At 34.3% G+C, this 14,632-nt stretch overlaps 1 protein-coding gene across 5 annotated transcripts in view; it reads right to left on the bottom strand.

Moving 5' to 3' along the window:
* The window catches only part of cacna1ab (calcium channel, voltage-dependent, P/Q type, alpha 1A subunit, b), a 277,483-nt gene that overhangs the window by 134,473 nt on the left and 128,378 nt on the right, over positions 1–14,632 (bottom strand). For all 5 annotated transcript variants that reach the window (XR_012386850.1, XM_073916059.1, XM_073916060.1 and 2 more), the window contains one exon: positions 14,553–14,632. This exon is cut by the window's right edge and continues 60 nt beyond it. Coding sequence is in view for 4 of the 5 variants with exons in the window: in XM_073916059.1 (XP_073772160.1) it covers positions 14,553–14,632 (80 nt within the window). In the remaining variant the exon portion in view is untranslated. The remainder of the gene's footprint in view (positions 1–14,552) is intronic.

Genomic DNA, 14,632 nt, shown 5'->3' with positions numbered 1-14,632 from the left:
CAGTGGTTCCGTTAACACAGACATGCCTTCCTGGACACGTTCTCAAAAAAGATTTCATAGTCCTGCAGACAAATCGCTTGGTTTTTGGAAAATCTTTTAGGGATAGTAAAGACGGGACGGGAAATTATGACAAGGAATTAAAATCTGTGTAAGTGACAAGATATAAAAAATATTGTAAGTCTAGAAAGAAATTAAAAATGGATAAATATGAAATATGTAGACAATTATTAAAATAATAAATTATTAATAATCAATATGAAATACATTTTAATAAAAGTAATAACCAAAATGAATAAAAATAGTGTGTATTTAATCGGATGAATACAAAAATATTTTTTCAACATTTTGTACACTGGTACTTTTTTTTTAAACCCCAATAATGCATTCAAAACTATATATTTTCCCACTGCATTAGTTCGTAAAAAGGTAGGCATATTCATGTTTATCAACTAAATGCATGTTCTTCCTGTGTTTGCATGGGTTTCCTCCAGGTGCTCCGGTTTCCCCTACAGTCCAAAGACATGCGTTGAATATACAAAATTGGCCGTAGTGTATGTGTGTAAATGTGGGTGTATGGATGTTCATTCCGCTGTGGCGACCCCTGATGAATAAAGAGACTAAGCCGAAGGAAAAATGAATAAATTAATGAATGAATTTTTATCATGTGGCATAAAGGCTATTTTTCACAGTTGACTATTACATTATGTACAATATTTGACAACTAAAACTTCTCCAGAATGACCAAAATGTCCAAAGTTTTTAGGTAAAAAGAATAAAAAGTTTAGATTTTTTAAATAAAAATAAAAAGGGTTATGTATCTATAAATATAATTGTAAAATAAGGGGGAAAGTATTTGCAAAATGTTGTTTGCAAACAATGCATTGAAACAAGTATTCTATCTTTTCCATATTTCTGCCAACTTCTGCTTGAAGTATCATGGTCAACATACAAGCAGTGTGGTGATGGCTCTTTTGCAGTGGCAGGTCCCAAACTTTGGAATACTCTTTCTACTGAGCTTTGTACAATCACTGATCTGCCACTTTTTAAAGGCAAGTTTAAGAGTCAAGCTTAATCAGCTTTTAATTCATAGCACTGACACTTCTCTATGTTTTAATGTTTATTGTATTTTATTAATACTTGAATTGTTTTGCATTGTCTGCTTTTTAGCTGTGCTGTATCATTTGTTTTTAACTTGTGTAAAACACTTTGGTCAACCTTGGTTGTAGTAAAGTGCTTTATAAATAAAGGTTGATTGATTGATTGATTGATTGATTGATTGATTGATTGATTGATTGATTGATTGATTGATTGATTGATTGATTGAGAGGCTTAAGATAAAATTAGGAATTTTATTAATTCATACTTGTTTTATCAAAAGTGACAATCTATTTCAAAGGGATGTATTTTTTTAACTTTGAATTCACCAATGAAAATAAAAACGATTACAGGTTCCAGAAATACAGTGCATCCGGAAAGCATTTATAGTGCTTCACTTTTTCCACATTTTTTTTTTATGTCACAGCCTTATTCCAAAATGGATTAAATGTATTTATTTCCTCAACAATCTACACACAATACCCCATAATGACAATGTGAAGAAAGAGTTTTTGAAATTGTTGCAAAATTATTAAAAATAAAAAACCTGGAAAATCACATGTACAGCCTTTGCCATGAAGCTCTAAATTGAGCTCATTCTGTATCCACTGATCATTCTTGAGTTATTTTAGCAGCTTAGTTGGAGTTCACCTGTGGTAAATTCAGTTGATTGGACACGACCTCTTTATATAAGGTACCAGGGTTGGTAGTGCATGTCAAAGCACAAAACAAGCATGGAGACAAAGGAATTGCCTGTAGACCTCCGAGACAGGATTGTCTCGAAGCACAAGGCTGGGTAAGGTTACAGAAAAATTTCTGCTGCTCTGAAAGTAACTAAATTACTTTCCGGATGCACTGTATATAAAGAGGCAAAATGTAATAATTTAAAAGTATTGTTTTCTTGCAGCACATGGGTATATTATTATGATTTCTGATTGATCACATGACAGTAAAGATCGAAGTAAAAATGACAGAAAAAAATCTGCTCTGCATTACAGGAATAAGGCCCTATTCCTATTCCATTTTTGTCCCCTACTCCTTCCCCTTCCCCCTTGAAACAGAGTGTGATGGGGAAGATCTTCAAAATTTACCCCTAAGTAATGGGACAGCACTACAACACCTGCACACTTCAACATATGTCATCGCAATCTCTAGCTTTATATGAGATCGACAATCGCGACTGCTGTAGCTATTCGAGTTGCGTTATTTTTTTGGCATTTATATTCAGGAGATCACAGAAGGCAAATATCATGTTATCATAAATATATTATTCAGATCATAACTGCACTGTGCATTTACACCATGACCATAAATTTATCTATTTTAAACACATGAAAACAACAATAACATTATACTATAGGTCTTCTGAGAAAATTTGCTCAGGCGAATGAAGGGAACGGGAGGTAGCGAAAACTACAATTCCCATCAGCCCATGCTTGACCATCATCCCTTGCGGTCTGTTGTCGCTACAGATCCAGTAATGCGGAAATGGAGTGTGCTGCTAGAAGCGGGGATGAAAAAGAGCCGGAAAACTCTAAAGCGGGTGTTGTCGCGGCGCGCGTACTGAATAGCGGTGTTGTCGCGCGAGTTCTTATCAGCTGTGTTGTCGCGCGCGTACTGAATAGCGGCGTTGTCGCACGAGTTCTTATCAGCTGTGTTGTCGCGCGCGTACTGAATAGCTGCGTTGTTGCGCGAGTTCTTATCAGCTGTGTTGTCGCGCGCGTACTGAATAGCGGTGTTGTCAGCACACTGTTCAGATTGATGCAGACATGAGACCTCTATCTTACTCATGGTTTGTCCTCTCAAGTGGGGGAAAGACAATGCACAACGTTACCCACTGCTGTCAACCTGGGCCAAGTCATATCTCTCTTGTCCCAGAAACCACAGTCCCAAATGAGAGGGGTTTTTTTCTGTTGCAGGGGACATTGTGAATGCCCAGAGATACCAGCTTTTACCAGATTATATTTATATGATAATTTTCCTTTTAACCCATCTTTATCTAAGTGAGTGAGTGATTAAATGTTGAATGTGATGAGTTTTCAACAATACTAAATTGAAACTTTATTTTTTTTACATGGTTTAATATTTTTTTGTTATTAAAATTGAAGTTCCTGTTTCAAAGCTTACAGATAGATGACTAATTTGTATGTCATTGACACTTTTGGCACTTTTTTGGAGTATTTTCATAAGTTTTGTTTTTTCCTGTAAATGATTCAATAAATACCGTACCGTGGTATTACCGTACCGTGAAATTCTGATACCGTTACATCCCTATTTCCTACCCTTTGGTTTTGAGTGTGGTCTTAAAAAATCTCCGTTTTAAGGGCTATCTAGCCCTTCACCTTAGCTCTATGCCTTCAAGCTAAAGAGAATTGGGACAGCCTTACCTCTTCAAGTGAATGCGCAAAACAACGTGTAGGGGTAAGGGGAAGGGCTAAGGGGTAGAATTGGGATTGGGCCTAAATTAATGTTTTAAATAAATTAGCATAAAAGCAAGCCGAAATAAAAACAGAATGCTGCTCCACTTCACTGCAGCCCAATTTCAACCTCACATGGTGGTCCACTTAACTACTGTTCTTCTCCACAATATTAAAATGAATCTCTATATGAGAGAGCTGTGGCTTCCCTTGCTTCGCTGACTACATACCAGTGATATGAAAGCGCTGCACATGGCAGTGTTAAGGTGTGTCCAGAAACGTTGAAATGTTTCTCAGACTGAAGAGTTCGGCTGTTCTCTTCTCTCGCTATCTCTGTGTGTGCCAGCAGTGAAGTCACAGATTGGCACAGAGCAGGTAGCCAATAGCCTGCACAGTCACGACTCAGGAATCTGCCAAGTAAGAGCTGCACACTGGCGACACGCGCACAAGCAGAAGTAGAAATACAGAGAGTGACAGGGAAGTAGTAACAATGCTGGAGTGATATGGTGACAGTACTATACTAAAGAGAGCAAAATAGAAACAAACAAAACAAATATATATCTCTGTAATTTGTGCAAAGTAATAACAATCATTACATATTGCATATATTACATGTATAATTTATTATACTTTTATTATAAATTATTATTTTTTAGAAATGTACTGTATAAAATGAAAAAAAAATATGGATCTCATTTACATATATACAATATAAATAATGTGATAATATACATGTGTTTATTAGTCTATTTATTCATTGACTTATTTATTAATATTGTAAAATAATATAATACATATATTTTAGGGGCCGGACAGTGACCCAGTGGGTAGCACAATCGCCTCAAAAGGTCGCTGGTTCGAGCTCCGGCTGAGTCAGTTGACATTTCTGTGAGGAGTTTGCGAGTTCTATAGGTGAATTGAGTAAGCTAAATTCTCCATGATGTATGTGTGAATGAGTGTGTATGGTTGTTTTCCAGTGATGGGCTGCAGCTGGAAGGGCATCCACTGCATAAAACATATGCTGGATACATTGGCGGTTCATTTCGCTGTGGCGACCCAGATTAAAAGAGGGACTGAGCCGAAAAGAAAATGAATGAAGGAATATTAAGTTAAATAAATTAATAAAATAAATTACAACTCTAGACATTGTACATTATATTTGCAGATATTTTATATGCAAAAATTATATATATATATATATATATATATATATATATATATATATATATATATATATATATATATATATATATATATATATATATATATATATAAATTAATAAAACGAATAATATTTATTTATTTATTTTACATTATGTATAAACATGCCAATTTGTTTCTTTTCTTGATGCTGAAAAAAGCTAGCTGATGTTTGGATTTGTCAGCTGCTGACATGCAGATTGATTATGAGTTCTTCTGGCCTGTGTGCCGTGACCATTGACCGCTCAGTGACCAGCAGCACAAACACACTGCTCAGAGGTCAGGAGAGCCTGTCTCTCTGATGTCCGGCTTCATTCATGTCTTCATGGAAAATCTGACAGCTGAAACTAAAATGTAGTAGAAGAGTGTTGGAGCTGATAGAGAGTCACCCAAGGAGATCCAGAACCCACAACCCCTGTCAGACTGACACTCCAGAGCAGTTCAGATATATTGCCAAAAAATAAATAAATAAAAATCCTGGCTAAACTTTTAAACATTTTAGATGAAATGATAAAAAATGACTTTAGTTTGTAATATACATGTAACTCTTACATTACGGCTGCACAACATATCACTTTAGCATTGATATCACAATGTGCAAGTCCACAAGGTGTAGTTGACGAGAAATTACAGTTAACAACATAGTAGAGTCATTTCAAATTTTTAACCTTAGAGTGAAACTGTATTATTTGCAAATGTTTTTAAGACCTGACTTTAATAATTAGAAGCAAATTTCAGCCATTTGGGCACAGTAAATTAAACGTTTGTAGCTTAAACTAAAGATTATAATATTATTATTATTATTAGTAGTAGTATTATAGCTGGAATAAAATATGCTTTTATTTTATTTTTAAACTGTTTAAGGTCAATATTATGAGCCCCCATTAAGATCATTTTTTGAGGATTGTCTGTAGAACAAATCACAGTTGTCCAATGATTGCCTAATAAACCAAAACTGCCTAGTTAACCTAAATAATTTAGTAAAGCCTTTAAATTGCAATTTAAGCTCAATATCTGAATATCTGATGTGACTATTTTCATTTTCCTAAGGTTTATTTTACAGCATTGATAATGTAATTTGATTTAGATATAGTCAGTTGAATAGACTTAAGCATTCATTTAGTTGTTCATATGTAAAATGAGATGAAAGGCTTTGGAAATACTCTTTAAAAATGTCATTTTCTTTTCACTGGCGGTAATAGCCCAATGGTTAGTGCGTCAACACATGGCACTACAGGTTTTATGGTGACCCGAGTTTGATTCCTGGCTCGAGCTCCTTTGCCGATCCTTTCCCTAGACTTTCCTGTCGATAATCTCCACTGTCCTATAACATTAAAGGTAAAAACTCCTAATATAAATGTAAAAATTTCATAATTTTAAAGACGAATGGAACAGTGGAATTTAATGCAGTGCATCTTGTCTGATGTGAAACCCACTTTTTATCGTAAAAAAAAAATCGGGGAGTGAATATTGATTTTAAACAAAAGAGATCTTAAACGTGGCGAGTTTATAATGCCTTGACAGTTCACTGTAAGTGCCTAAGTAGGCTTTTTCGAAGTGAAAAGTCCCTGTTCATATGAACAGTTTAAAAACGTTTCTGTGAAGCTAAAATAGCCTTAAACAACGGCCAACACTGATAACAGATATAGTTATTATTATATTAGGCTCTTTAGGGCATCATAACTGACATGTCTGCAGACATTTAGATGCAGATAATCATATTTAAAGATCTGTGTTTTGTGTGGCTGCAGAATGAGGAAGAAAATGGCTCAGCAAAGCAACTTTAAGACTAAGAAAAGCTTCTGCCAGCTGGTAATGTTGGCAGTGGATTGAACAACTGTGCAGGCAGTCAGCAGTAATCCCACTATGGCTCGCGCCCATTACCTGCCTGTCTTCAGATCAGGACTACTGAGTGAACAACACAAAGCCAGATCATCTGCTGTTTGTTGAGTCACACAAAAAGTTAAATAAAATCGAAAATATGAGTTTGTATTGGTAAAACATAACATTAATAATAAATAAAATATTCAATATTCAGTGGCAAAACTATGTTAATGTTATTAAATTAATATTTGACTAAAATATTTAAATAAATTCATATTTATATAAGGTAATATTTCATATTCTGTATATTTAATATTAATATTGTTTATTGTTTTATATTATATAACATTATTATTCAACTATATTTTAGATTTACTAAATTAATTTATAATGAATATTTTAAAATACTAAATAATTTATAACAAATTACACAGACATATTTGAGTAAACTCTAATAAAACATAATTTTTCATTAAGCAATCTAAGATTGTAATCTTAAAAAATGTGTATTTGTAAAATTAAATTGAATTGAATTAAATTAAAATATATTCCTAGATTTTTATTTGCAGTTCATTTTTTCATTAATGGGTAAACAATTAAAATGATTAGTAGTAGTAATAGTAGTATTAAAAATAAATAGTAGTAGTAAATAATAATAGTAGTAATTAAAAATAAAATAAAATAAAATAAAATAAAACAAAACAAAACAAAACAAAACAAAACAAAACAAAACAAAACAAAACAAAACAAAACAAAACAAAACAAAACAAAACAAAACAAAATGTTTCTCAGTACTGAGTTGGAAAAGGAGAAAGCTGAAAGAACATTTGCTCTGTAAAACATATGCTGGAATAGTTGGTAGTTCGTTTCACTGTGACGACCCATAATAAATCAGAGACTAAGCCGAAGGGAAATGAATAAAAAAAAAATGAAATAAAATAAAATAAATTAGAGAAAAAAACAAACCTTTTTTTTTTCATAGGTGGCACAACACAACAGTCCAACATGACATTACATATGTGTTTGCTTGAATAAATAAAGGTGTACTATAGTCTGACTGTAAACAGAAATGAAAGCTGCAGGAAGCAGAATGGAGGACGTATTTATCATCAAAGCGCAGCGCTTTCTCTCCAGCTGATGCTTACAAACGTGTCGAATGTGCTCACGCAGCAGTGGATGGCCGCTAAAACTGTGTGTACTGAGGATGTACTTAATGATTAGCCATGTTGAGCTTCGCAGCTGCTTGTGTGTGTGAAGATCTGTCCGTGTCTAAAAGCAGGCCTGCTTGATTGATCATCTGCAGTGGTGAAAAGCAGGTTACTGCAGCAGCAAACCAAAACACACACACACACATGCACGCACACACACTTCCCTTCCCCCTCTATCCTCCATGTTCTAGTTTTTCCCCTTCTTCTTCCCTTTATTTCTACTTTCACTTGTTTAAAAAGACAAGGATTGCTGGTTAACTTTGCATGGTTTGTTTAGGATGCTGCAGAGTTAATTGTGTTTTCTTAAAGAGACACATCACTCAAAAATGATTAACTGTCATCAAAGATTTCAACTAAATTAGAATTTTCCATTAATTTGCCAATAATTGGTAAATGTAAAATGTTCCTTCGTGTTTTATTTTATAAACTACTGATGTGCATTTGTCATTATTAAATAAAAACAAAAGGTCGATATAAAATGTCATGTTTTTAGATGTACAGTTGAAGTGAGAATTATTAGCCCTCCTTCAAATTTTTTTTTTCCTTTTTAAAAATAGTTCCCAAATGACGTTTAACAGAGCAAGGAAATTTTCACAGTATGTCTGATAATATTTTTTCTTCTGGAGAAAGTCTTATTTGTTTTATTTCGGCAAAAATGAAAGCAGTTTTAAATTTTTTAAAAGGCATTTTAAGGTCAAAATTATTAGCCTCTTTAAGCTAGACTTTTTTCCCGATAGTCTACAAAACAAATCATCGATATACAATAACTTGCCTATTTACCCTAACCTGCCTAGTTACCCAATTAACCTAGTTAAGCCTTTAAATGTCACTTTAAGCTGTATAGAAGTGTCTTAAAAAATATCTAGTAAAATATTATTAACTGTCATCATGGCAAAGATAAAATAAATCAGTTATTAGAAATTATTGTATCATATACAATACCTGTACTTTGAAATATTTAAAACACTTTATTAAATGTGTCAATTACGTCATTAAGTGGAGAAAAAAAAAACTAAAACAAAATAAAAAATTTTCTTTTTTAATTTTATGAAATATTTTCTATTCTTATTATTATAGATGTTTATATTACTAATATATATTATATTTCTAATAAATAAATAAATAAATAAATAAACAATCCAATACTTATTTGTGTATTCTAAAAACACTTTCATTTATATTTGATAATATTACAGTAACTAGCTTCTGGCAGGCGCTTCAGGTTCTGTTTTGCTACTGTTTCGACTTCCGTCCATACTACCCAGGAGTTTTCGAGCACCAAAAACGGAGCGATTTGGAAACGCTGAAAAGGACGGTTTCATTTTAAAATGCTGCTGCTCTGTGTCAGAGTGGATGGGGGAAAACTGAGACATCTGAAATCGAAGGTGGCGCTGCAGGCATTCACCAATCTGATTGGACCTTTTTCCTCAATATTAAGTAGCCTACACACAGTCATACATCCTCTCTCCTTGTAAGTTCAGACTTTGCAATTTTGAAATGGAAAACAAACTCCCAAGGACACGTCGGGTGAATCTTCCAAGGGGACAGTGTACTTTATAACTGTCAATTATTAATTAGCAACTTAACAGACACCAAAATGTTGATGCATTGTGTAGCTACTTATTTATATAACTGTCATCTTCACTGTTTGCATGTTTTTATCAAAACGGAGCCTATAACATAACTGGCATTCATTTTCAGTGAAAAATACGCAATATACTCTCTTTTGCTGAATTTCAGTTTTAAATATCAATAATGACCATTAGAAACATATAACATACAATAAGTTTATACATTATAGGAAATAAAGACAAGCAATCAGTCAAATGTGTAGAATCAGTTTATGTGGCTACATACATTACTGTACTAACTTATCATTGCGCTCAGCCAAAACATGTTACTCGAGAACAAGTAATAGATTCAAAAGACCAAAGTAGAAGAATATGTCTTTAGATAGAGACAACAAGATGAATTAAATATCACATTTAGAAACTATAGTGAGAGTAGATCTTTGATGAACTGTCCAATGTGCACAGCTCTCACCTGAGGTTCTGCCTGGAGCTCCGTTTTGCGCATCGGTGTGTGCTCAAGTGATGTGTGTTTTCAGCGTTGTAGTGTGGATGGAGAGCTGTTCAAAAATACTGGGTGAAACGCCAGTGTGGGGGTGGATTGTTTTTATTCTAGAACTTCGTTTTTACACCCCAACACTCTCCTTGTAACTTTTCTGGACATAAACATTTGTAATTATGTTTATATCTATTTAGATAACTCTAATTATTAATAGCAACCTGTAAATACATTCATCTATTGTAAATCTCTGTTCATAGTTAATACAACCTGTAAATAATGTTCAAAGTAAATCCATCTGTAAATATCACCATAGTTTTTCTATAGTTTTTCTGCAATTGCTACTATCGCACTCCTGGTTAGACCTAAACTGCATTTCAATGCCTTGTACTTGGGCATGTGTAATGACATTAAAGCTGAATTTTATATAATCTCTAATCTAATCTTAATAAAAGAGTAAACATTACACTAAATTAAGCTTTTTAATAACTATGGGCTCTATTTTAACGATCTAGGTGCAAAGTCTAAAGCGCATGGTGCAAAAGCATTAAGGGCGTGTCCAAATCCACTTTTGCTTGTTTAAGGACAAAAAAATATGCTCTGTGCCACGGCGCATGGTTTAACAGGGTTGTGCTTATTCTCTTAAAGAGTTATGGGTGTGTTTTGAGCATAATGTGCATTAAACTAATCAGAGTCTCATCTCCCATTCCCTTTAAGATTCAGTTGCGTCAAGATATGGAGCATTTGCTATTTTCATGGCGGACTTTGAAAGTTAAAAAACTGAATGCTTCACTAGCAAGAAAACAGCTAAACAGATCATCTGCAGCGCGAGGATAAAGAATGAGCCTCCTCCATTCAGCCTCTTTGCTTTGTCTTTACCTTTACTCCTTTACTTTTATGGATAAAGAAACGGTGGAAACTCACTTGGCTGAAGTAAGCACACTCGTGAGTCCACAAAGCGGCGCAAATGGATTTATTATTTTAACAACCTGGTGCAAAATGTTAAAATTAGGGTTATGCTGGTCTGAAAATAGGAAGACATTGCGTCAAACACATCTTGCACCTTATTGCACCGGGTGTATGATAGGGCTCTTTATGTATACAAAATTTCTAAGTCAGACATAACTGGAACAAATCTGTTACCATTTACTTACATTCAACGCAATAGAACAAACTGTTCAAAAAAATACAACAGAGCTTTCTGGCAGAATCAATCCTTTAATCACATTTCTTAGTCACTGATGATGACAATCCTTGTTCAGCATCATCAAACCAACACTAACCAGCATAAAATACCAACACAGAAATAACGGATTTCCAACGGATTTCACTCCATCTTAAATTCCACCATCAGCCTTTCGTCTCCTCCTCCTCATCTATATGTCTCTCCACATCAACAACACCTCTCTCTCTCTCTCTCTCTCTCTCTCTCTCTCTCTCTCTCTCTCCTTTTCCAATATTAAAGTCTCATGGGAATGGAGTAATGGAGTCACGTGGTCCCGCTATACTACAACACTCCTCCACACACACGTCTGTCTCTCTCTGCTTCCCTGTGAGGTGACATTTCAGACGTGGCCTGATGGCTGATCCCTACAGAGTCGCTGTGATCAGCCCTGTGTTCACCAGTGTGTGTGTGTGTGTGTGTGTATGAGCGCTCATTAAGGCATGAGAGACCAGCAGCCACCCAGACCTTTACTGTGCATGTAACATCACTTCACGCTGAGCTCCAGGTATACATCTGCATTTATATCAAATAGAAATCTAATGCTAGAAACGTCTTTGTTGTAACTTGAATCGATTAAAAGTGATTTATAAACTATATACATTTGAAGTCTAAATGATTAGCCCTCCTGTAAATTGTTTTTTTTATATTTCCCAAATGATGTTTAACAGAGAAAGGAATATTTTACAATATTTCCTATAATATTTTTTTCTTCTGGAGAAAGTCTCATTTGTTTAAGCTGTTTTTATATATATTTACTGTAAGTAATGTAAATATATAAATATTTATATTTATATATACTTGTACCTTGAAAAATATCTAGTAAAATATTATGGACTCATTATGGCAAAGATAAAATATAAATTAGCTATTAAAACTATTATGTTTAGAAATGTGTTAGAAAAAATATTCAGAAATGGGGGTGGGGGGGGTGGGGGGTGGTATACAGGGCGCTAATAATTCTGACTTCAATTGTACATTTAAAAAAATATGGCATTTAATGTATTTTTTGTTACACAAAAATGTTAAGCAGAATTACTATTTTCAACACTGATAATACAAAATAACCCAAATCTGCGAATTATAAGCTCAAATTCAGTTTTGTCATCAGAGAAATAAACTGTAATTTCAAATATATAAAAACAGAAACTGATATAATATTTCACAATACTTATTCATTCATTTTCTTTTCGGCTTAGTCACATTATTATTCAGGGGTCGCCACAGCGGAATGAACTGACAGCATATGTTTTACCCAGCGGATGCCCTTCCAGCTGCAAACCATAACTGGGAAACACCCATACACTCTCATTCACTACGGACAATGTCAAACAAATGCTGAACTAGTTTATAATTCATTCCGCTGTGGCAACCAATAAAATTGTCACTAAGCTAAAGAAAAACGAATTAATGAATTTATATTTATAAATAAAAATGATTTTAATTTAATATAATTAACATTTTATTACCGATTTCCGAAAAGCTATATTGCCTAGGACTAACAAACTATATATTTGTATATTTTTTAGTGAATAATGTATGCTACAAAAATGTTTTCAACACAGATAATTAGGGATGTAACGGTATTGTAAATACCGTCATACCGCAATATTAATTTTTTTCGATATTACCGTAGTCGCATGACTCGGTAAAACTATAGGTCTTCTGAGAAAATTTGCTCAGGCGAATGAAGCGAACGGGAGGTACCGTAAACTACAATTCCCATCAGCCCAGGCTTGGCCATAATCCCTTGCGGTCTGTTGTCGCTACAGATCCAGTAATGCGGAAATGGAGTGTGCTGCTAGAAGCGGGGATCAAAAAGAGCTGGAAAACCCTAAAGCGGGTGTTGTCGCCGCGCGCGTACTGAATAGTGGTGTTGTCGCGCGAGTTCTTATCAGCTGTGTTGTCGCGCGCGTACTGAATAGCCGTGTTGTCGCGCGCGTACTGAATAGCCGTGTTGTCGCGCGCGTACTGAATAGCCGTGTTGTCGCGCGAGTTCTGATCAGCTGTGTTGTCGCGCGCGTACTGTAAAGCGGGGACGGAGGGTATGTCGCGTCGCGGGGGCACTTTTGATCATTTTGGAAGGGCACTTTCTATCCAAGACTAAAAAGGGCATGTGCACTGCACAGGTTAAGCACTGTGTGTGCACGTGCCTGCAAGTTGGGGAATACGACTAATATCATGGGGACTGCAGAAACACAGCACACTGTTCAGATTGATGCAGACATGAGATCTCTATCTCACTCAATGCACAATACCCACTGCTGTCAACCTGGGCCAAGTCATATCTCTCTTGTCCCAGAAACCTCAGTCCCAAATGAGAGGGTTTTTTTCTGTTGCAAGGGACATTGTAAATACCCAGAGATACCAGCTTTTACCAGATTATATTTATATGATAATTTTCCTTTAAACCCATCTCTATCTAAGTGAGTGAGTGATTAAATGTTGAATGTGATGAGTTTTCAACAATACTAAATTGAAACTTTATTTTTTTACATGGTTTAATATTTTTTTGTTATTAAAATTGAAGTTCCTGTTTCAAAGCTTACAGATAGATGACTAATTTGTATGTCATTGACACTTTTGGCACTTTTTTGGAGTATTTTCATAAGTTTTGTTTTTTCCTGTAAATGATTCAATAAATACCGTACCGTGACATTCATACCGAGGTATTACCGTACCGTGAAATTCTGATACCGTTACATCCCTACAGATAATCCAAAATACACAAAATTAGCAAATGAAAAAGATTAACATTAATACATTAATATATGAATAAAAAGATTAATACATTAATAATTTAATGATGCTGAAAATTCAGATTTGTCTTTAGAAAAATAAACTAAAATTTTTAAATATATAAAAACAAATGTACTATTTGAAACAGATTTATTCAATAAAATAAGCCTTATTTTTTCTAAACATTACAAAGCATAATAATTGAGCAGTAGTTTATATTATGTATAATGTGCAGTCATTTGGTCATAAAGAAATGTATAGACCTATTATCTATTCTAATATAGAATGTAATAGTAACAGACACTAAATAAAATGTGAAGTTATCTCTGAGTGAACGTGAAAGTAGGTAAAATTACTATTACAATCTGTATCATGAACAATCAACTCTTTAAATGAGTCACTGAAAAAGAGACTCAAAATAAACACTTTAGCCATCCAAAATAAGATGCATTACGCAGAAAAATAAAAAACGGTATAGAAACCTAAAATAACTTCAATTATGACATGCATGATTGAAAAAAGAGCTTTTAAAGAAAGTTGCAATGTGAAATGACTTGTCTTAAAGTCACTGAACTTCCACTTCACCAACCAGGTATATTGAAATCAGAACACCACAATCAACCAATCAGAATCAAGCATTCCAGAGAGCCATCTGATAACTGCTTATACTGACTCATAAATCAAGCAGCTAAGATTCCGTTTCGTTTTTATTTGTATTTCACTGTGACTCTAGAAACCAGTGTGTGTGTGTGTATACATGTGTGTAGTTGTTTGACTCACCCTGTGAGCACCACAACAAAATCCATGACGTTCCAGCCGTTTCTCAGGTAGGAGCCCTTGTGGAAGGCGAATCCCAGCGC

This window comes from Danio rerio, chromosome 11, assembly GCF_049306965.1.
Source record: "Danio rerio strain Tuebingen ecotype United States chromosome 11, GRCz12tu, whole genome shotgun sequence".
Taxonomy (NCBI): Eukaryota; Metazoa; Chordata; class Actinopteri; order Cypriniformes; family Danionidae; genus Danio; species Danio rerio.
The sequence above is the reverse complement of the archived record's forward strand: the minus strand, read 5'-3'. Positions and strand labels throughout refer to the sequence as shown.